At 37.8% G+C, this 25820-nt stretch overlaps 1 protein-coding gene across 1 annotated transcript in view; it reads right to left on the bottom strand.

Annotated features, from left to right (window-relative positions):
• LOC114690923 (cytosolic beta-glucosidase) overlaps positions 1–25820 on the bottom strand; it is a 139900-nt gene that overhangs the window by 80238 nt on the left and 33842 nt on the right. Inside the window, exon 2 of the mRNA XM_037209028.1 lies at positions 914–1141. Coding sequence (XP_037064923.1) covers positions 914–1141 — 228 coding nt within the window. The remainder of the gene's footprint in view (positions 1–913; positions 1142–25820) is intronic.

Below are 25820 nucleotides of genomic sequence, written 5' to 3'. Positions count from 1 at the left end.
TATTTACAAAAACAGGTGGTGGGCCAGATTTGGTCCCCAGGCCAAGTTTCCAAGTCTATTTATATAAAGTGTAGCTAGATCATAAGTTTAGATTTCAGATTTATTTGCCAAATAGGTGGACTTGGACATTCACATCTATAAAATATGATCATGGTGTCTTCCTTATTGGTTTGAGAATGAGAGAAAGTGGGTGTTAAAATGCCTAAGTAAGGCATCCAATGTAAAAGTCAATGTTTCTCTTATTTATGCATTATAAGAATAGCTAGCACTTAATAAATGTCTATGATAGTCCAGGTACTATATGAAGCACAAAATCATTCCATGTAATCTTTAATAATTCTCTGAAGTGTAAACTCTTGTGGCATTCCTTTCTACTCACGGAGAAACTAAGTCACTGAGTGATGCCAAGAGAAACCAATACACCCAGTATGTAATGATGCACTGGATGCTTCACACCTCGTCTCAACTAAGTGCGCTCCAGGGAGCTGGGGACGTAAGCCCTCTGCTGTCATTGGGAGCTCAGTGCAGCTGAAATTCTCCTAAGCCTTTCAGGTTCTTTGGGGCTTTCATAATTCCTCATGGATGACACAACTACAAAAGTAGTTTAATACAACAGCTTTTGGGAATTCACCTTCACTGAGGTAACATCTTACCTGAATAAAACCCTTATTCCAGCCTTCTTCTTGCCAATATACCCCTCCTTCCTCCTCCAACAGTTCAAGAGCCCAGGCAAACAAAAATATTATTGAGGAAGCTAATGCAAACCCATTTCAAAAATTTTATCCTATAATCACTCTGAAAATTTGTGATTTTCAAAGCTGCCCTGCAGAACAGCATGCTGGATTAATTATGCCAGACTGCAGCAGTAACCTTGAATTAAAGCTGCAACCTTCTATTTTTAAGAAGCACTTGCCTTTCTGGTTGATGAAACCTGTCGTCCCATCAGGTAACAGACGTGACCAGGAAAGAGAGAAGCGGTAATGAGTCAATCCAAGCTGTTTGATACATTTCAAATCTTCTTCCCACAGAGTGTAGCTGCCACATGCTACATCACCAGTCTGGTTCTCAAAAACTCGCTCTCCTCCCTGATGGGTGAATGTGTCCCAGACACAAGGGCCTCTTCCATCTGCATCCCAGCCTCCTGAGAAAAGAAAGAAAATGAAATGGTGTCTTGACACCAAGAGGCATATGTGGAATGTAAATATTTGTCACCAAAAGAACATACCTCATTAACTCAATGTACCATATTTATAACTTTAAAATGTGCCTTTAAAATAACATGCATGAGTGGGTTATGTGTTTAACTGTCCTTGATCCCTAAGGCTGACTAGTAGCAAATGAAAACTTATTGCATAGTGCTCTTGCATAGCAGGCATTCATGGTCCATTATCTGAAGCTCTCTCAGCCGGTAAACAGAGGCAGTCCCCAGCTTACAAATGTCTTTGAGTTGCAAGCTTTGCTGCTTTGAGAACATTACTCCTGGTGGTGACTGACAATCTCGTCCTTGCTTATGAGAGTCTGAAGACCTTATCTCTGCTGCCTACAGTTGAACCCATTCTCCTTTATTTCTGACAGAGAAGTCTTTAATGGTCCAGCCTGTTATTTGTGGAAAGACACGAGGAGCTTCCACTGTTGATACTAGGATTTAAAATATGTTTGTTCGTACTTCTATTAATTCAACAGATGTTTTGGATCAAGCACTATGCCTAATGAAGGAGATTCTCAGGAGGACTATGCTGTGCACATTGTTGAGGAACTTACCCAATTCCAACTATCAGCTGTAAAACTGCTAATGTAAAAGCCCTGGCCTTCACAGAAATTCAGGAAAGACGAATGAAAATGTATTTTCCAATTGTGAGGTAAAGTCAGAGGAGATTTCTTTCTGCTCGGTAATTTTATAAACTTAAAATTGATCTAAAGTATGAAATATATTGAATATGTGTGTGTGTGTGTGTGTGTGTGTGTGTGTGTGTGTGTGTGTGTGTGTGTAAAACACAGGGTTGTTATGTTTTGTATAATTAAGAGCATGTAAAACAAACTATGAAGCCTGAGTCTAGACTGTATCTGAAAATGATGGATTTAGGCTAGTGCTTAGATGTGGAGAAAAAAAGAGGAAGTAGAATTAGAGAGAAATACAAGGATCTTCAAGGGTATTTCCTATGTGTTTCTCCTTAAACATGACAGAAGATATATGGATGGATGTCTATTATATAATCTATAATCCCCTTACAAACCTAAAATATTTCACTATAATGTCTCTGTAAGAAAGACTATAATCAAAAAGCAGTGACAAGGACCTGTAGTTGGAAGTTTTTCTGTGTTTCCCCTGGTCCTGCAGCCTCTCAGACCCAAGTAAACACACAGAGGCTTATATAAATTACAAATTGCATGGCCATGGCTTATGGCTCAATTTTCCTGCTAGCTAGCTCTTTTAACTAAACTCAGCTCATTTCTATTAACCTATATGTCACCACGTGTTCCATAGCTTTACATGTTGCTCCCTGAATGGTGGGATGGTGTCTCTATATTGCAACCCACATGAAACATGAAGTAGAAAACTGTTTTTGGCTCCATTATGGTGTGTTTAGAAGTCCCTTTAAACTCTTTTAGGCCTATGGAAATTTGAGAGCCCTACATTGGTACGCCAAATGTAGCCAGAAAGTATCTCTGGTCCTGCCAAGCCCCCACAGACCTGTGGCCAACTTATAAAAAAAATCACTCCGAAGCTTATATTAATTATAACTGCTCAGCCATTAGCTTAGGCTTATTACTGACTAGCTCTTACATTTAAATTAACCCATAATTCTTATCTATATTCAGCCATGAGGCTTGGCACCTTTTCTCAGTTCTGCCTTGTCATCTTGCTTCTTCTGTGTCTGGCTGGTGACTCTGACTCAGCCTTCTTCTTCCCAGAATTCTCTTTGTCTGCTTGTCCTGCCTATAATTTCTGCCTGGCTACTGGCCAGTCAGTATTTTATTTAGCAACCAATCAGAGCAACACATATTCACAGCATACAGAATGACATCCCACAGCAAGCACCCTCTGGTCCTCACTGGGAATCTATGGACTCACATGTGACTAACTGTAACAGAATCAACTGTAGTCTCCAGCTTGTTAAAAGGAAGGCATTGGTAATAAAAGAAATGATGGGAGGTAACTAAGAGGAGATGGAAGAATCACTAAAGGGTGGAGTTTGACACAAGCAAAAGTGACTATAACATATCAAGTTAGGGTACTAACAACTACACAAAGATGCCATTGCCACCCCTGTCATGTCCGTCTGTGGGATTAGAGAGAATGATAAAAGGCTGCTGGTGGAATAGTTACAAAAATGAAAACATAAATTTCCAGTATCATTCTTATGGATTGACCACTGGATTAATAAATGAAGAGTCTTAATCTGAGAGAATTTAAGCATTGTAAGTGCTTCCTAGTATTTGTTGTTGGCTGAGTTAATAAATATGTGGAAGTATATCATCAATAGATATATGAATACACTTCACAAATGATAATACACAATGCCCCTTAGAGTAAGTTTCCTGTCATCAATTGATTTTGATAGAACATTTTCATTTTGTCAAATTCTTATATCTATAGGCATCCTATGGTTGCAACCTAACAAGGTTGTGAGTTCTCTCATGACTGTTGATTGATATTTTAAGTTAAAGAAACAGACAAAATGAAAAGAAAAAAGTTTCAGAACTTAACTCATTTGCTCATGACACCAGTATTTCTTTACTGAGTTAGATAAGCATTTTATACAACAGACTATTTTCTCAGTGTTCTGTGCTACTCCCAATGTACCAGCCACAGATAGGAAAGGCTTGACTTCTAGCTGCATTGCTAACATTTTCTCTATCACTTACTTAGGCCTGGACCACAAACAAAAAGACAAATCAGAAACTGAGTTTTGCCAGATGCCTATACCTCTGGTATAAATACCTGCACTATGGCAAGTTTCAAGCAACCTATGGAGTATTATGCAATGTAGAGTTGGGGAAAAATGAGCAGTAGCATACACCTTAAACTTCTCCATGCATAGGAAGCCACAAAATATCCACAGCATATGTAATAGTAAAATATAAGTTATGATTTTGTGTTTACCGGCTTAGCTTTACTATGAATCACATACATATGTGTTTATGTAATTTTATTTTTAGTATTAACCAACAGCTCATGAATCATAACAATAGGATTTGTTATGGACCAATAAAGGTTGGGCTCCCATCACTGATATTTTCTTAAGCTCACCATCATTAGCAGTAAGAGTGCCATTTGTATCTGGATCTTTGAAGTATTTCACTAGAACATACTGATCTTAGTCATAATGTTTCAGAATCATGAAGATAGAATACACCATGCCCCACTACTCCATGAATAAAGGCTAAAAGGTACATTTTTGATACATGATCCATCTAACTTGATAATCACATAGACAGACAAAAAGATTCTGAAGAGGACCAGCTCATTCTATATACATTACCCAGATGAGACATGTCAAAACATATGGTACATCTATGAGAAACAAAGCTTTGAATTGAGAATTAACAATTACAGTGGAAGCTTTGTCAGGAACAGAGAGCAGGCAGCACTTACTAGGGCTCCAACACAAATACTGCTGATTGGGTGATTTTAATATTTCAGTTTCTCCTAATTGCAGTATGTCTGGTCTGAAACTGTGCCTGTTCTTTAGTGAAAAGGACTAACATTACCCTGTGGAACATATATTCTGAACCATATTCTAAATACCTATAACTCTTGGATTAAATTAGGAAATATATTTTAAATGCATTGTGAATCTCACAGAAGTGAGAACACAAAGTGAGAAGGGTGATTTAGAGGCTGAGTGAATAATGACTTGGCCTTTTGTGAGGGTTTTAACATATATAAGTGTGAATGGTATTTCAACATTAGCATGAAAAGGAGAAATAAGAACTGACTGTAGTTAAGAAGTCTGGATTATGCCGGGCGGTGGTGGCGCACGCCTTTAATCCCAGCACTCGGGAGGCAGAGCCAGGCGGATCTCTGTGAGTTCGAGGCCAGCCTGGGCTACCAAGTGAGTTCCAGGAAAGGCGCAAAGCTACACAGAGAAACCCTGTCTCGAAAAACCAAAAAAAAAAAAAAAAAAAAAAAAAAAAAAAAAGAAGTCTGGATTATATATGAAGTGGTATAATATCATTTAATGGTGACAGGCCAAAAGATATGTACTGTAAAAATCCCTAAAGGAAACACTAAAGTAACAAAATAAGAAATTATAGCTAATATACCTGCAAAGAATATGAATGAAATCATAAAACGTAACCTAAAAATACTCAAAAACAAGGAGGGAAATAAAAGACAGATGGGAGAAGTAGAAATCAAATAGTAAGATGGACACAGACTTCATTCAGGCAGCAGCACAGACCATGGACGTAAACATGGCCTCCAGTGACAGTATGACCCTAGGACACCAACATGGTTTCAGGGGGCAGCACAGACCACCGACATCTGCTTGGCTTTTGGTGGTAACACAGGCCTCAGACATCAATACAGCCTCTGGCTGCAGTAGGACCACAGACCAAAACATGGCCCTTGGTGGCAGTGTGGACCATGAACATCTTCATGGCTTCAGATGGCCACACAGGCCTCTTGCATCAACATGGTCCCTGTCCGCCTATTCTTTTTTTCTAATGAGAGACAGAAAGAGAGTTGATCCAGATGGCATGGGGGTAAGGAAGAAGTGGGAGGAGGAGAGGGAGGGGAAAACATAACCAGGATATATTACTTGACAAAACAAAAAATCCTATTTTCAATAACAAAAGTAAATTTTAAAAATTTACAAAAAATAATCGAATGTTAAATATGCAAACCTAAGGAAATCTGTGGCTCAGATATTGGTGTTCTGTAATTCAGATTGTTAAGTTTCAACCTTTAAATAAATATAGCTAGTCTCCTAGAGACCCTTTGGTTTGTGACATCTTAAAAAATAGATGTTCAGTCAGTCTCTACTCATGTCAATAATATTATTAAATATAAATGAATCTAAACAACCTATTTGAAAGACAGAAATTATCATGTCGAATGAAACTGTAAAACACAACTTTAGATTAGCCACGGGAAATTAATTCACTTTAAAGTGAATTGTGAAAGAATAATTAAAGTGTGATAGAAATACCATTACCCTGAAAACAAGAATCACTATATTAATATCAATGTAGATTTCCAGGTAAAAATCACCAGGTATAACGTCAGTTCTTTATATTATAGAGCTTAGTTTATACAGAGTATTTAACAATGATAAACATAAATGCACCTAATCAGAATTTCAAAATACTGCCAGGTGGTGATGGCACACACCTTTAATCCCAGCACCTGGGAAGCAGAGGCAGGTAGATCTCTGAGTTTGAGGCCAGCCTGTTCTATAAAGTGAGTTCCAAGAGAGCCAGGACTACAGAGTGAAATCCTGTCTCTAAAACCCAAAATAAAATAAAATAAAATAAAAATAAATTTCAAAAATACCTAAGTTAAAAATAGCCGTGCCCCCAAATGCCAAGTCCACATTTATATTTGAATATAAAAAAAAAAAACTGAGGCAAACTAGAAAAGTAGGCAAAATATGCTAATAGTTTCTTCCTAAAAGAGAAAACACATATTTAGTAAGGTTTGTTGTTATTGTTGTTGATTGTTTGTTTCCTATGTAAGAGATCACCTGCCAGCCAAGCCTGCCAGAGAAGCAAGTAGGCAGAAAGCTGGTAGGCAAGCTTTAGATCTTCATGCTACCCACTGTCCTTCAAATCCAACCTCCCAGTTCCATCTCCAGTCAGTAACAGACTATTTGTTATGTACTCTTCTTACTCTCTGCCCCATTCCCAGGGGACTAAGTATTCCTGATAGAAAACCCTTCTTTCCTCCCTCCTGTGGACTTCCTTATCTCATGCCACCCTACTCCCAGTCCAGCCCCATTCCTAAGTATCAGCTCTCAATACCTAGAAACCCATTTTACTCAAACAACTAGTGGCCACACCTAGCAAAATCCCAGGACAATTCCCTACCAGGAAACACACAGCCACCACACTCTACTGAGAACCAGAAGAGGCAACAGAAACCACGGAATAAAACACCCAAATAACAAATACAAGACCTGAGATCAGCACCTAAAATTACTATCATTCCAAGCCCAGATGCCTGGATGCCAGCATAAAAACACAATGACAGCCAGGACAATGTATCTCCACTAGAGCTCAGCAACCCTACCACAGTACACCCTGAATGTTGCAACATGGCTGAAGCATAAGATGAAGAGCCTAAAATTGCCTTTATGAATATGACAGGGATCATTAAAGAATAAATTAATGGCCAGGCAGTGGTGGTGCGCGCCTTTAATCCCAGCACTGGGGAGGCAGAGCCAGGCGGATCTCTGTGAGTTCGAGGCCAGCCTGGGCTACCAAGTGAGCTCCAGGAAAGGCGCAAAGCTACACAGAGAAACCCTGTCTCAAAAAACCAAAAAAAAAAAAAAAAAAAAAAAAAAAAGAATAAATTAATAAATTCCTAAAGGAAACCTATGAAAACACAAACAGTGGAAGGAAATGAATGAAATAGCTAAAGACCTGAAAGTGGAATAGAATCAATAAAAGATAAATCAATTTAAAAAAAAAACTGAGGGAAATCTGGAAAAGAAAAATTGGCAAATTCAGAAGCAATCCTCAACAACAGAATACAAGGGATGGAAGAATCTCAGGCATTTAAGACACAATAGAAGAAATGGATACCTCAGTTAAAGAAAGTGTAAACTCTACAAAAAAAAAATCCTGGTACAAAACATCCAGGAAATTTGGGATACTATGACAAGACCAAATTGAAAATTAATGGGACTAGAGGAAGGAGAAGAAACCTAGGTCAAAGACACTGAAAATATTTAAAACAAAATCATTGAAGAAAATTTTCCTAACCTGAAGGAGACACCTGTCAAGATACAAGAAGCATACAGAGCACCATGTAGACTAGACCAGAAAAGAAATTACCCTCAGCACATAATAATCAAAACACTGAATGTACTGAATAAAAGGAATATTAAAGGCTGTAAGAAAAAAAGAGCAAGTAACATATAAAGTCAAGCCTATTAGATTAACACTTGACTTCTCAATAGATACTTGAAAAGCCAGAGGGTCCTGGACAGACATTCTACAGACTCTAAGAGACCACAGATACCAGTCTGGAATAGTATATGCAGCAAAATTTTCAGTTACCATAGATGGAGAGAATAAAACATTCCATGATAAAAAACCAAATACAAATCCAGCCCTATAGAAGGCACTAAGTGGAAAACTACAACTTAAGGAGGTTGCCCACATATGAGAAAACACAAGAATACTGGCAGATCAGTAAATTAAAAGAAGAGAGGGACACATACACCACAACAACAAAATAACAAGAATAAACAAACACTACTCACAACATCAATGTTTTCAATTCCTCAATAAAGAGACACAAACTAACAGAATGCATGTGAAAACAGGATCCATCCTTCTGCTGCATGCCAGAAACACACGTCAACATCAAGTATTCACATCACCTCTGGGTAAAAGGATGGAAAAAGATATTCTAAGAAAATGGACCCAAGAAGCAAGGTGATGTATCTATTTTAATATCTGATAAAATGGACTTTACATCAAAACTCATCAGAAGAGATAAGAAGCACTATCTTATCTCCAAAGAAAAATCCACCAAGAGGACGCTGCAATTCTTAACACCTATGCACCAAACCCAAGAGCACCTAAGTTTATAAAAGAAACACCACTATAACTTAAATCACGCACTGACCCTCAAATACTGATAGTAAGAGATATCAATATCACACTCTCACCAAAACAAGTCATCTAGACAAAAACTAAACAGAAATGCTGGAGATAATATAAAAAGCAAATGGACCTAACAGATTTTTACAGAACATTTCACCTCAGAACAAAAGAATATACCCTCTTATGAGCACCTCATTAAACATTCTCCAAAAATGACCACTTACTCAGACATAAAACAAGTCTCAATAGATACAAGAAAACCTGAAATAACACCCTACCTCCTATCAGACCACCATGTATTGAAGCAAGATACCAACAACAGAAACAATAACTCATGGAAACTGAACAACTCTATACTGAATAAAAAATGGGTCAAGATTGAAATTAGGGAAAAAAATTAAAGAGTTTCTAGAATTGAACAAAAAATGCATACCCAAACTTATGGAACACGATGAAAGTGGTTCTAAGAGATATGGTCAAATCACTAAGTGCCTTCATAAAAAAAAAAAAAAAAAAAAAAAAAAAAAAAAAAGACTAGATATCTTGTACTAGTTACTTATCACTCACCAGAAAGTGCTAGAACAAAAGGAAATCACATTCAAAAAGAGTAGATGGAAAGAAATAATAAAATTCAGGGATGAAATAAAATAGAAACAAAAAAAGGAAAATTTAAATGAAACAAAAAGTTAGTTCTTTGAGAAAATCATTAAGGTTGACAAACCCTTATCCAAATTAACTTAAAGGCAAAGAGAAAATATAAAAATTAACAAAATTAGAAATGAAAGAGGGGACATAACAGACACTGAGAAGTTCCAGGAAATCATAAGGACTTACTTTAAAATTCTGTATTCAAACAAATTGTAAATCGAAATGAAATGGATAATATTCTCAATATACACCACTTACCAAAGTTTATCAAGATCAGGTAAGCAATTTAAACCAACCACTAGTGAAATAAAAGCAAAAATTAAAAGTCTATAGCCAAAAAAAAGAAGTCTAAGGCTAGATGATTTTAGTACAGAATTCTACCAGGTTTTTAAAGAAGAGTTGGTGCCAATATTCTAATTATTCCACAAAATACAAACAGAAGAAACATTGCTCGATTCATTTTACAAAACCACAATTACCCTGATACCCAAACCCCATAAGGATACCACAGAGAAAGAAAATTACAGGCCAGTTTCCCTTATGTACAAAGGCATGAAAATACTCAATAAAATACTTGCCAATTGAGTCTAAGAACACATCAAAAAGGTCATCAGCCATGCATGATCAAGTAGGCTTCATCCCAGATGCAAGGATGGTTCAACATAAATATAGGTATTCTACCATATAAACAAACAGAAAGACAAAGATCATATAATAATCTTATTAGATGCAAAAAAAGGCCTTTGACAAAATCTGACACTCTTTCATGATAAAAATTCTGGAGACATTAAGAATACAAAGAACATAATTCAACATAAAAAAGGCAGTGAACAGCAAACTCATAGCCAAAATCACCCTAAATTTAGAGAAATTCAAAATAATTCCTCTGAAATCAGGAACAAAACAAGGTTTTCCATTCTTTCTATGCCTATTCAATAGAGTTCTTGAAGTCTTAGTGAGAACATTAAGAAAACTGATGGAGATCAAGGAGATACAAGTTAGATAAGAATAACTCAAAAGTATCTTTATTTGCAGATAATATGATAATATATGTAAGTGACCCAAAAAGTTCACCAGGGAAACTCTTATAGCTGATAAACACTTTCCTCAAAGTAGGTGGATACAAACTTAACTCACAAAAATAGTAGCCTTCCTATATATAAATGACAAATGGACTGAGAAAGAAACCAGAGAAACAGCACCTTCCACAATAGCCTCAAATAATATAAAATACCCTGGGGTAACTCTAACCAAGAAAGTTAAAGATTTGTATGATAAAAACATTGGGGCATTAAAGAAAGAAATTGAAGAAGATATCAGGAGATGGAAGGAGTTCTCATGCATTAGTAGGATTAATATTATAAAAATGGCCATCCAACCAAAAGCAAACCACAGATTCGATGTAATACCCATCAAAATTCCAACACAATTTTTCACAGATCTTCAAAAGCAATTTTCAGCTTCATATGGAAACACACACACACACACACACACACACACACACACACACACAAAGTCCTGAATGGTAACAGACCTGCTGATAATCACCATCCCCAACTTCAAATTTTGCTACAGAGATATGGTAAAAACAGCATAGTATTGGCATAAAAACAGACACACTGGTTAATGGAATCAGACTGAAGATCCAGACATAAATCCACATACTTATGGGCACTTACATTTTGATAAAGATGTCATAAATACACACTAGAAAAAAGACAGCATCTTCAACGAATGGTGCTGGTCAAACTGGATGGCTGCATGAAGAATCTATATAAATCCATGTTCATCACCCTGCACAAAACTCAACTCAAAAATGGATCAAAGTCATGAACATAAAGCTATATATGCTGAACCTGACAAAAGAGGAAGTGAGGAATATTCCTGAACTCATTGGCACTAGAAAAGACTTTCTGAACAGAATACCATTAGCACAGGCACTAAAATCAACAATTAGTAACAGTGACCTCATGAAACTGAAAAGCTTCTGTATGGCAAAGGATATCATCATTAGGACAAAGCAGCAGGCTACAGAATGGGAAAAGATTTTTACCAGCTCCACATTCAATAGAGGGATAATATCCATAATATGTAAAAAGAACTATAAAAAATTAGAATGTCAAGAAAACAAATAATCCAATTTAAAAATGGAGTAAAGATCTAAACAGAATTCTCAAAAGAGGAAGTTCAAATGGCTGCAAAACACCAAAAGAAATGTTCAACATCTTTAGGCACCAGGGAAATGCAAATCAGAAATACTTTGAGATTTCATCTTACAACCATCAGAATAGCTAAGGTCAATAAAACAAATGGCAGCTCATGCTGGTGAGGATGTAGATAGAGTAAGAGGAAAGTATGTCCATTGCTTAAACAAGGCCTGCACGGCTATGCACCAGATGGGATCCTAGAACTGAAAGAGAAGTGACCTCGTAATCCCATTCCTAATCCAGAAGCTATCTCCAATTGATAACCACTTGCAAATGAAAATTTAGTTTTCTACAAAGGAATCTTGTTGGGGAAACAAACTACTCTTTAGTGTAAGCTTCATGCCCAGCAGTAGATGGTCAACACAAAATGAACTCAATACTATCTTTGGAGGTTCCTTGTCTTACACTGTCATGTCATGGCTTTTTTAAGTCTTATTTTGTGCGCACACACACACACACACACACACACACACACACATTCTCTCTCTCTCTCTCTCTCTCTCTCTCTCTCTCTCTCTCTCTCTCTCTCTCTCTCTCTCTCTCCTATTACTCTACAAGTCCTATGAGTATATATTATGGCTTCCAGTTTAGTGTATTTATGGGATACCTAATGGTGTAAAAGAGGGGTCTCTGCATCTCTGTTTCTTGTACCCTTTCTTAAGCTCTTTTCCTTGTTTTGTTGTTATCGTTGTTTGTTTGTTTCCTCCTGTTACATTGTTTTGGTTTTTGTTCTATCTTATTAGATTTTTTTTAATGTTATTGTATTATTATCACTTAGAAGCCTGTTTGTTTTCTAATGAGAGGCAAAAAGGGAGTGGATCCAGATGTGAGGGGGGTTAGGTAAGGACTGGGAGGAGTAGGAGGAAGGGAAATTGTAATCATGATATACTATCTGGAAAAAAAAATCTGTTTTCAATAAGAGGGGAGGAAAAGAAAGAAAACCAGCCAATACACCACCCTGTCTGTCCTCTTCACCCCAGCCAGTATTCCATGCCTCAGAAAAGCAGATCCCAAGCCTTCTCACTCTGGCTAGGAGATGGAGTTTGGGGCATCTCAACTCAGAGTTGAAATGTCTTCCCCCATAACCACTTCCTCTGGGTTACAGAATCTAAAGGCACCTGAAGAGCCAGGCCTTTGGTGGTGTTAGTCTGACCCTCATTTTAGAGAAAGAAAACAGTACACAGTGAAGTAGAGGAAGGGAAATGTGAACATAGAACAGCAGTATGGGGTCTTGAAGCTCCTGAGACATGGGGAGTTTACTAAAGACAGAAGTCTGATCCTTGGTTTTTCTCTTCCTCTCTATGTAAAACTCTGCTCAACATGGACTTTGTGTAGCTCTGTCTGTTAAGTGGAAGTTCTAGAAAGTTTCTGACAAGCTCTCGGGGCCAACCTAGCTGGGAAATACAGCCTAGGCAGAGAGTCAAAGCTGATCTCTTCTTGGAGTATGATTCCAGTGACCAGCCCTGGGTCCATAGGCTTGAAAGAGCACATGCCTTCCAGAATGGCCAGAGTGTGGGGGACAGGAAACTGAGATTGTTTGCATTCCAATGAGCTTTTCCAGGTCAAAACGAGCACGAGGCACCTGTAAGTCCTAAAGTATGAACCAGCCCTGATAGCCAAGGCCTTCTCTCATCTAACCCTGCCCATGACTATCACCTAGGCCAACTTCTCCCTCTTCCACAGTCACCCTGCTAGATGCTCAGTTAGATTATCAAAAACTCATGTATTGTAGCCCCTACTCCTTGAGCATGGGACTGGATTTGGAGATGTGTTAAAACCATAACTCTATGAGGCTGTCAAGAGTGGGCCCTCCTTCAGTCTAATAAAATATCTTTATTAAATATACATATGTTATAAATTTCATTTCAACTATTGTGAATCTAACAAAACCAACTGTATAACACATTTCATTGTTCATAGCAGGTCTTTTGTTAGGTATTAGTTTTGGGTCAACCTTATACTAATATCTTATTTTTTATTCCATTATTTTATTCCTTGTAATAATCCTTAAAAGTATGAATATTATTCAAAATGAGTATTTTTTTAAGATTTATTTATTTATTATGTATAAAGCATGTATGACTGCAGGACAGAAGAGGGCACCAGATCCCATTTCAGATGGTTGTGAGCCACCATGTGGTTGCTGGGAATTGAACTCAGGACCTCTGGAAGAGCAGCAGTCAGTGCTCTTAACCTCTGAGCCATCTCTCCAGCCCCCCAAAATGAGTATTATTGTTCCAATAATAATAGAAAACTAGGACAAGTAGACCGAGTGACTTTCCCAAAATTGTACAGCAGATACCAATGAATATCACAATGTGAAGTGCCAATCTGCCTATAGCAATACCAGCAGAGCAAATGCCTGCCTTTGTTACTTATTACTTGGATAAGTATGGAAAAATATAAAATCTTCCTTTGTGAATTAGTTTTATTCAGTATTTATACTTTTAACAAGTATTACATATACATTCCATTCTGAGAAACTCACAGTTTTATCACTGTCATACAAACAAATATTGGCTGCATGAAGACAGAGTTGTTAAAAACTGTGTGAAAACATGAAGCAAAAATCAAAAGTGCATACTCAAGAGTTGATACTGTCATTAGGAGTCAGGTGACTTACACAAAAAGCATATTGATGTAGATGTTTGCAGAAAGGTAAGTATTAGTCCTCACAGTAGCTAATAAGGAGAAAAGTTGATTCATGATTCCCATATAGTGCTTACAGTGCCTAGAGAAAGGAGCTGCTATGAGCTTAAGCATCAGATAGCAATACTGTAATATTCTCAACCAGAAATATTATTTATTCTTTAATAATATTTGGAAGAAAATAAAATTGTCTTTTGAATTTCCATCCTATTAAAAATTACAAGGAATTTCAACAAAAATGGGAAATATTGAGTCTCTGAGGTAGTAAATGCACTCACTGCTAAGCCTGAAGTCACAAGTTCAATCTTTAAGACCCAAATGATAGAAGAGAATGAACTCCTGTCTACATACATACACACACATACACAACGTGCACGCGCATGCGCACACACACACACACACACAATGAGAATGTCTCCTGCTGTGAGATAATCCTTTTACACACTGTGAAGATTTATTGCTGAAATTGGTTTAATAAAGGAGCTGACTGGTCAATAAATAGCTGAACGTGATAAAGTTAGGTGGGAAAGCTAATTTGTGAATGCTGGGAAAGAGAAGGGCACAGTCAGGAGTCACCAGCCAGACCAAAGAGGGAGCAGGAGATAAACATACTATGCTAATAAAGGTCCTGCCATGTGGCAGAGCATAAATAAGGAATATGGGTTAACTTAAGATGTAAGAGCTAGTTAGCAATAAGCCTGAGCTACTGACTGAGCATTTTTAATTAATATTAAGCCTCTGGGTGATTATTTGGCTGCAGGACAGAAAATCTCCACCTACAGTCCCCTATAGCATCAGGTATTTGAACACTTGATCCCCATTTTGATGACACTGTTTGGGAGACTTAGAAGATGTGACCTTTGGAGGAAGTATGTCACTGGAGATGAGCTTTGAGAGTTTAAAGACCCTTGCCATTTCAAGTTTGCTCTCTGTGTGTCATGCTTGCAGTTCATGATGTGAGCCCTTGGCTTTCTACTCCTGCCACCTGCTGCCTTTAACCCATCTTAATGGACTCTAACTCTCTGAAACCACAAGCCCAAAAAATCTCTTTCTTCTATAAGTTGCCCTAGTCATGGTGTTTTATCACAGTGATAGAAAAGTAACTAATAGGATATGCATACAAACAATAAATAAATAAAATGTAATAAAATTTTTATTTAAAATTTTGATATTTAACATTAATGACATCCAAGGCTGCAATATATAACAGAAATTGCAGAGGTCCCACAGACAGGTATGAGTGAGCCTCTGTGTTTTCTCTAGCTAATGATTCATATAACTTCTCTGTATTTGTTATGAAAGCACAGTTACTTTACACAGACTTTCTAGTTCATCTGCAATGGTCAAAGCACTAGTGAACATGATGGATTTTAAAACATGCTGTACATGTTAGCTCTCCTCTCCTACTTTAGGCTCAAGACAGTGAACAATAACTACATATCCAAAAACCATGACCAGTTTGGGGTTTTAGCTTCTTTCTATCACATGCTATAGGCAGAAGTTGCCTGTCCCAACTAACTACTCCTAAATAACTGGCAGCTACTTCCCAAATAACTGACTTGGAGGCTTAATATAAATTATAAATGATTGGCTGATAGCTCAGGCTTGTTACTGACTGGCTCATACAACTCAAACCATTTCTATTAATCTATGTGCTGCCATGAGGCTCATGGCTTTTACCTCTATCCCATTTTATGTGTCCCATTTGTTCTTCAGCTGACTGGCTACTCCTTTATCCCAGTATTCTCTTTGTCTTAGGCTGTCTCATCCAATCTCTTCCTGCCCAGCTATCAGTCAGTCAGCTTTTTATTAACAATATAGCTAATAACATATTTACAGTGTACAAAGATTGTTCCACAGCAACACACTTTTTATACCATAGTGCACATGTAGAAAATGTTTAAACAGCAATAGTTGCACATATCTGTGTAATCAAGAATGCATGGTGTGGGTAGGGTGATTGGTATTGTGAGGCTTCTTGACTTGTAAGAAGTGATTGTAGGGCTGGGCAGTGTTGGTACATGGCTTTAATCACAGCACTTGGGAGGCAGAGGCAGGTGGATCTCTGTGAGTTCAAGGCCAGCCTGGTCTACAGAGTGAGATCCAGGAAAGGCTTCAAAGCTACACAAAGAAATCCTGTCTCAAAAAACAAACAAACAAAAAAGAAGTGATTATAGATGGCACCACATACCACATTGCTGTTATTATTGCTACAACGTCCTTTGAGAAGTCAAAAATGTGTGTAAGCCTCTGTCCTATGCACAAAGGAAATGATCTCAAGTAAAAAACAAATGAGATGCAAATATGTGTACAAGTGCATCATGCTTCCTCCAATGCCCAAAAGTGGCCTCATCTTACCACTGTCTTCGGGAATACTCCTTTCTTCCCATAATTATGACCTGCTCTAGACACCTCGGATACAAACAACACATAGGACCAGAGGTATTTTTTAACATCTTTGCCTCCTGTGCTTTGAAATCTAGTCCAGGCAGGGTCCACATTTTCCTGATTCATCTGTCTGTCCAGTAACAAGGATGACATATGATAATATCATGTGCTGGGTAAAATGCTTTCCATGTGCCAAACTTTACACAAAATATGGATGTTGGTGTTTACTGCTTTATTGCTTCAAGAATGTACAAAAGTCATCTTCATATTTGTAAGCAAGTTATGATTTAATTTAAAGATGAAATATGCCTGAAAATCCAACTGAATGCCACCACAAGTTATTCAGTTGTGAAAAAAAAATGTTTAATTTTAAAAATAGCATCCTTTAAGTATATTAGGCATAGCTATTTTGTGTGAAACTTCGTGGCAGTAGTCATTAATCATTGCTTGATCTAAAAGCAGGACTTGCAACCCAAGCTGACCCAGAAGGACTCGGCATTCAGAGTCACAGGGTCAATCACCACACCACACAGGACTCACCTCTTTATCATAAGAGGATGGAAGGTTCTAGAAGGAATGTTTCCAAGAGCAACATAAAAAAAATGAATTGATAAAGTATGTAATGTGTTTGAAAATATTGAGATGCCATCAGCATTTCTGTCAGCTAGGGTGGAAATGAATTACTGAAAGGATTACACAAAAGGAAGCTAACAGTGACAACAGAGAATTATCAACTCTCAGACAAAGCAAAACCTACTTTAAAAATGTAACCATAGAGCAGTGGTTACTCAGCTTGCACAGTGAAATATAAATATGTAGCAATAATTTAGACAAAATTTGTTCTTTAACCAAATTAGAAAAAAACAGAGATGTTGGCTTTGTGAATGTAATATAGTCAGTTTGCAAACAAACAAGAAGACAAAAACTTACCTTGGATAATCAGTTAATGTTGTACAGTCAACAGAAAATAAAGTAATAGTCATAAATGTATGCCTTTTAGGAACAGGGATATAAATACTACTAAAATAAGCAGTGAAAAAAATAAAATGCATAGGCCTTAGGCCACAGATACAAACTATAGAGAAATGGAATGAAGCACCTTGTCTTGTTGAGCAGTATCCAGTCCTCACTGCACCTCAATGCAGTACTATGTACAGACATTACAGAGATAAAAACAAAGGGTTAAAGAGGACAAACTAGAAGAATGGGTTTCAACTGATGAGCACTCTTTGTAGTTCAGCACAATATGACACCCTTGGTAGGCCAAGCAAAATGCACAAAGGAACGTCTGGGTTCCCCAACAACTGGGGTGCTACCAATATTTAGTGGCAGAGGCAATAGAGAAACCTGTCAACATGAAGCAGGTACCATAAACATGAGCATAGCTGGGTATGGTGCCAATAGCACCTCCACAGGGGAACACCTCTCTAGATAGGAAAATACAAATGAAAGAAGAAAACAATCTATGGCATTTGAAAATATAAGAGAGGAAACTTACAGAAAAAAATGAAACATTCTATGAAACAATGGTAGTGAAAAAAAACTATAATTTTGATAAATAGATCGGTTTTAACAAAGGTAAGCATTAAGAGAAAATGTAACAAATACCAACAAAAATAAAGCAGATTAAACAACATTAAGGATATCTAACAACAAATGCAAAGGCCATTACATTTGATATATAGTGATATTTCATATGAATAAGCTATAGTCCCCCAAAACAACTCAGGAGGCAAGAACTTTTATGAATCTAATAATAGAGTATTGAAACACAGTGATATTTTGAAAATTCTGCTGACACACATGAGGGTCTCACAAAAACTGACAGAGACTTGATTATGTTATTCTCTGTTGTATATAGGTGTGCACATGCATGTATGTATTTGTGCATGTGTGTGTGCATGTACACGCATGCACTCGTGAATATGGGGGAGTACTCACATGCAATTTATACACATGAAAATAAACTGTTATGCAACAAAAACGTTTTCAAATGAGAGTCACAGATCATGATAAGTAAACAAAACTGAATAAAGGAAATAGAGAAGGAAAGCAAACAAAAAATAGTAGTAAGCCTGTAAAGCACCTTCTCCAATATATCCACTCAGAACACTCTTTAAGGTTCTGACTAAATCCTACATTAAATAGGAAATTAAGACAAAATGCTTTTAAGGCAAATGTATACTGAAACTGTTTTAAGGAAAGGCAAAAACTTGAAAACTAACCACTATGGAGAGATATATGCTTTAAAATGTGCTTTCTGGCCAGGCATGGCGACTCATCCCTGTAATCTCAGTACTTGGGAGGCGAAGGCAGGAGGATTTCAAGGAATTCTTGGCCATCTTGGTCTATACCACTGAGTACAAGTTTCAGCCAGTACTACAAAGAAAGACTGTCTCCAAATTAAATAAAGAAGGTCTGGAGAGATGACGAGTAGGTAAGAGCTTTTGCTACACAAATATCAGGCCATGAGCTCAGATCCCTAGATCCATGTAAAAAAGTGGGCTCGCCAGCCAGTCTAAATGAAACATGCTCCAGGTTTAGAGAGAGACCTTGTTTCAAGGTAATAAGGTGGAGAGTGACAGAGCAGGACACCCAGCATCCTCCACTGGCCAACTCATCATGAACACACGGGCATACGTACGTCCACACGTGCATGTGTATATACCAGTGTATATACTACGTACACATAAACTACATACATACTGTACATGCACATGAATAAATAAGTCAAATAGACTTTTCTCCAATTGGAGAGTTCACTATGCAGACTTTTAGAAGTCTCTGTTTTGAAAAGAAATTTTGTCCATGTCTCACACTGTTACTGAGAGATAGCAACATTCCAGGACACCATACTACAATGGTGCAATCAACCAAGTATTTCAAGAAAGCGCACAACCAGGACTTGTCCTAGACAAGTGGTACCCTCAAGGTGTATTTGCTAAGAAATGAAGTTCTTCAGTTTTCCCCAGACCAGACTCTGTCCTGTGCACAGAAATCAATTTGCTCCTGAAATACTCAAGCTCAGTCATTGATGTTTCATGCCAGTGTGAAACTTGATGGATGGGGAGGGGTACAGTTCAGTTTTGCCCCTAAGCTTATAGCTCTGAGGTACAGGTGGCCACCTATAAAACAAGACTATTCTACAGCCTTACTTCATGAGATACAATGTCCCAAACTCTTCTCAAGTATTTTGCAAACAAAGATTGAATAAGGTAACTATTCATGTAAAATCTGTCATTCTCCTTCTGTGTGCCCAAGACACACACACACACACACACACACACACAGAGAGAGAGAGAGAGAGAGAGAGAGAGAGAGAGAGAGAGAGAGATACACACATCTTACACACATCTGTAACTGAAGTCTATTTACAATGTTATCTCTTTTTAAAAATTAAAAGCTATCGTTAAAATTGATGAAATTAAGATGGGTATTTATTGAGTTCGGAGATTCATGAGTAATTTGTAGGCTACCAAATTAAAGGAAGTATAACTCATTTGGTTTAATGCACTTTCTTCCTCTCTTGTCTCAACCCTTCATTGTTCTACTTAAAGTACCTGCATGATACTTTTAAATAGATAACTCTTTTATTGAACTGAGATAAGTTAAAAAAAAAAAAAAAAAGCAAGAGGAGGAATGATACTAAGAATTACTAAACGTTTAGTTGAGAAACATGGATGTAAGTAATTCCCTTCCCATGGAGCAGATGACCAAATGCAAAGTCAACAGCACCAATGTGAAAACATTGTTTGTGATGCTAGACCCAGTTGCAAACACTCAAAAAGAGGGCTCCCAGTTCCTGGACTGATTACAAGCATGTCAAAACTGGAGATTTCTAATGATGTTTGGGAGATGGTTCTCTTGAAGGAAAATTTGATGTGGTCATGTCAGCATGGCATGAATCCAGTATCCAGAAGTCAGGAAGGTAGTTTCAAACCCTCTCCCTAAGAAGGCAGCATTTATACACCCAAATAGTATTCTTTCAAAATGTGTGTGTTGAAATCCTAAGCCTCCATAGCTTAAAATATGGAGTTAATTAGTTTAATAAGGTAGTCAGAGTGGGAAAAGGTTGTGTGAGGACAGCGTGGAAGGGACCGTCTGCCAGCCAAGCAGTAAGCCACAGGAAAAGCAAACCTGCCAACACCACCTTCATCTTGGACTTTTAGCCCCTAGAAGAACAAGGAAACTAACGGCTGTGGCTGATGGCTCCCTGTCTGTGGAATTTTGCTATGGGAGCAATCACAAGTCAATTCAGAGTTCAAATATACCATCTGGAGCTGTGCTGTGCATTCCCCAGTTTAAGGGAAGTGACAAGTGGGAGCCCAAACTTGTGACAAGTGAATCCAGAACCAAGAAAAGAAAAGGAGGTAAAGGCAAAGATAAGGGCTGGAAGAGGAAGTGGAGAGAAGTTGTAGCTGAGTCAGGACCCCTGTAGGCACAGAACCTGGATAAGGAGAGGTTGTGTGTTCATTTCACATCTCAGAATGGGCTGAGGTAATGAAGCAAGTATCATGATGTCACAGCACCTGTCCCAAGATGGCAAATAGATTTTATATTTGTTTTTTGGATCCAATGTAACAAATCATGACCAACTGAAATTTATATTTACACTGTTCTCACAACCAGAAGTCTGAGATAGAGGTGGTGGCAGGGTTGGCATCTTCTGCAATCATGAAGGATCTATCCACGTTACTTCCCTAACTTTTATATGCTGCATACAGCTCTTATCTTCCCTTCTGATCATGCCAATCTCTCCATGGGTTGTCACCTGCCCTTCCCCTCTGGGGGTTTCTTTGTTGTCTCAATTTTTTAAGATTTTTTTTGTAGGTGCTATTGGACTGATTCTCTTGAGACAAGATCATTGCAGATTTAGGCTTGACACAGAAATCCTATTGGAGATCCTTATAAAAGACCGAGCATGATCATGGTGGTGATTCTGCATCCCTCGGGTTGGAATCAAGATTAACAATCACAGCAGCTAATTCAATAATTCAGACGAGTAATAAATTCTTAGGAGGATAAGTAGTGAGAGGAAATGTTTCAAACCTTATTCTAGACTTAAACTTCTGGCCCCTACCTCTGTACTTGTGTTGTTTGTTTGCTGATGGCTAGAGGTCTTAACTCCAAAGACTTCTGTGGCTCCTTCATCATCTTCATTAGTGCTGTATAATATATGCAGCTCTTTGTCTTATAATATATGCTTCTGTTTGTGCTGATTGCCCATAATTATTCTTTTAAGTTTCAATTAAGTCTCTGTGTTCAGTCATTTATGTATGGGATCATATTATGTAGTTAGAGACTTTTCTCTATGTCTTTGCAAAGAACCCACTACTCTTCCTTCCATCCATTAAGACGCTGCTTTCCCCTGTGCTGGCTTCAGCTTCTGATTGCTGCTATACTAATGATAGAAACAGTTGGAAGGATGGAAGAGTGAAGTGCAGAAAACACCAAGATAATGGTAGCATATATCACTTATTGATACTCATAATAGGCATGCACTTTTCTAAGCAATTTGCATGCTTTATAACGAATAGTGATTCCATTCCTTTTTTTAAATATGAGGAACCAAGGGTTTCCTTGAGTTCAAGGACTTGGAAACATTCATGGAGCTAGCAAAAACTTCTAAGCCATCTATGACTGAGCAAAGCCCTCTCTGTGCCTTTTCAGTTAATATTTTCTATATATTAAGTCTAGGGATTACTACTTGTATAACCCTAGGAAATTCATTCAATCTCCTTTATCTCAGTTTCCTCATCTACAAAATGAGAATGTCCATCATGCCTGCTCTTCCTAATTGGCAAAGTGAATTTACTAGATGTATGACTGAAGTCAAATAAATTAACCTGAAGGGAGGCAGTATATAATTGTCATATGTGTTTGTGAACTGTTGTGTGCCTGCCACTGCAGCTGTATATTATTGTGGCTGCCTCCCTTAAGGACAGACTCAAAACATCTATCTAGTCCTTTATGGAGCATCCTTTCACTAAGCTACAAGAGTCATGGATAGCATTCCTGGATGCCTTGGTGACCAACCAGACCTGTTAGATATGCCCACCACTGTAGATGAATTTCTATTTGGTTTCAATAAATAAAAAACTCAGAGCCAGAAATTTGGGTTAAAGCCTTACAGAGATCAGGAAAATAGGGAAAGCCACCAGCCAACTTCACCTCATCAACTCTGTAGCTTCCAAAGAGAGTTTCTTCTTGTATACTCATCTTTTTTTTTCTTTTGTTATTGAGATTTTCTAATTGTTTTACATATCAGCCAAGGATTCCCCTGTCCTCCCACCCCCAGCCTTCCCTCCAACCCACCCCCATTCCCACCTCCTCCAAGGCAAGATCTCCCCTGGGGAGTCAGCAGAGCCTGGTACATTCAGTTGAGGCAGGTCCAAGCCCCTCCTCCCTGCACAGAAGCTGAGCAAAGTATCTCAGCATAGGCACTAGATTCCAAAAAGTCGGCTCATGCACCAAGGACAGGTCCCTGTCCCACTGCCTGGGGGCCTCCTAAACAGTTCAAGCTAAACAACTGTCTCACTTATCCAGAGGGCCTAGTCCAGTTCCATGGGGGCTCCTCAGCTATTGGTTCACAGTTCATGTGTCTCCACTAGTTTGGGTAGTTGTCTCTGTACTTTTACCAATCATGGTCTTGATATCTCTTGCTCATATAATCCCTGCTCTCTCTCATCAATTGGACTCCTGGAGCTCTGGCTGGAACCTGGCCGTGGATTTCTGTATCTGCTGCCATCAGTCACAGGATGAGAGTTCTATCATGACAGTTAGGGTGTTCGACCATCTGATCACCAGAGTAGGTCAGCTCAGGCACCCTCTCAACCATTGCCGGTAGTCTATAGTGGAGTCATCTTTGTGGATTTCTGGGGACCTCTCTAGCACGCTGCTTCTTCCTATTCCCATAGAGTCTTCATTTATTATGGTATCTCTTTCCTTGCAGAATCCTACCAGATCTTCAAAGAAGAGTTAATACCAATACTCTTTAAATTGTTCCACACAATAGAAACAGAAAGAACGTTACCAAACTCGTTCTATGAGGCTACAATTACTCTGATACCCAAGCCAAAGATGAAACAAAGAAAGAGAATTACAGACCAATCTCCCTCATGAACATTGATGCAAAAATACTCAATAAAATATTGGAAAGTAGACTCCAAGAACACATCAAAATAATTATCTACCATGATCAAGTAGGCTTCATGCCAGAGATGCAAGGGTGGTTCAACATGTGAAAGTCTATCAATGTAATACATGATATAAACAAACTGAAAGAAAAAAAACCACATGATCATTTCATTGGATGCTGAAAAGGCCTTTGACAAAATCCAACACCCTTCATGATAAAGGTCTTGGAGAGATCAGGAATATAGGCAACATACCTAAACATAATAAAGGCAATTTACAGCAAGCCAACAGACAACATCAAATCAAATGGAAAGAAACTCAAAGTGATTCCACTAAAATCAGGAACATGACAAGGCTGTCCACTCTCCCTATGCTAATTCAATATAGTACTTGAAGTTCTAGCCAGAGCAGTAAGACAACAAAAGGAAATCAAGGGGATACAAATTGGAAAGAAAGAAGTCAAACTTTCACTATTTGCAGATGACATGATAGTATATATAAGTGACACCAAAAATTCAGCCAAGGAACTCTTACAGCTTATAAACACCTTCAGTAATGTGGCAGGATACAAGATTAACTCAAAAGAGTCAGTAGCCCTCCTACATACAAATGACAAAGGGGCTGAGAAAGAAATCAGAGAAACATCACCCTTTACAATAGCCACAAATAATATAAAGTACCTTGTGGTAACTCTAACTAAGCAGGTGAAGGACCTGTATAACAAGAACTTTAAGTCCCTGAAGAAAGAAATTGAAGAAGATATCAGAAAATGGAAAGATCTCCCATGCTCATGGATAGGTAGGATTAACATAGTAAAAATGGCAATCTTACCAAAAGCAATCTGCAGATTCAATGCAATCCCTATCAAAATCCCAACACAATTCTTCACAAACCTGGAAAGAACAATACTCAACTTCATATGGAAAAACAAAAAACCCAGGATAGTCAAAAGAATCCTGTACAATCAAACAACCTCTGGAGGCATCATGATCCCTGACTTCAAGCTCTACTATAGAGCTACAGTAATAAAAATAGCTTGTTACTGGCATAAAAACCAACATGTGAACCAATGGAACTGAACTGAAGACCCTGACATAAATCCACACATGTATGGACACCTGATTTTTGAAAAGAAGCCAAAACTATACAATGGGGGAAAAAAGCATCTTCAACAAATGGTGCTGGCATAACTGGATGTCAACATGTAGAAGATTGCAAGTAGATCCATATATGTCACCATATACTCACCTTTATATGCCTTTTCTGTTCTGTTCTCTCCTTGGCTCTCTTAGCCCAGCTAACTCACTTTCTCTTCCTATACAGCTCTGTCACTTTTTGTCTGTCTGTCTGTCTGTATAGACCTATGATTGTTACTGGGATTAAAGGTGTGTGTCACCGTGCTTGGCTCTGTTCCCTCGTGTGGCCTTGAACACACAGAGATCCTGCCTGCTAAGTGATAGGATTAAGTTAATGTGCTACCACTGCCTGACTTCTTTGTTTACTAAAAATGGCTTGCTATTCCTTCTGGTCTCCAGGCAAGCTTTATGTATTAAAGCACAAATAAAATACCATCACATTTCAGCACAAATAAAATACCACCACATTTCTCATTTTTTTGTCTAATAAAAAATTAAAAGTTATAACTAATATAAGAAAAACTATATACATTAAGTACAATAACTATATACAATATATACAATCAATAAATACATCAACATTGTTTAGTACATTTCCATTTGACAAATTCAGAGAAAATATTCCATTATCTATCTTATTTTGGTGAGTCCAAAATGTACCTAATTCACTTTCTATCCTAACTTATATTACCAACAGAAAACTATTTTATGATGTCTTTCAAACTTATACACTTAACACCTCTTAGTGAGTTTCTTTTCAGAATTCATTAACAAGAAAAACTGTAACTACAACTAGCTAATCTTCAACACCCTCAGAGACCCCAGAAGAAAATAATATTACCTAGTAAAACAGAAAACACAAACAAGTGACTTACAA

This window comes from Peromyscus leucopus, chromosome 10 (assembly GCF_004664715.2).
Source record: "Peromyscus leucopus breed LL Stock chromosome 10, UCI_PerLeu_2.1, whole genome shotgun sequence".
Lineage (NCBI taxonomy): Eukaryota > Metazoa > Chordata > Mammalia > Rodentia > Cricetidae > Peromyscus > Peromyscus leucopus.
This window is presented reverse-complemented; position numbering and strand designations above follow the sequence as displayed.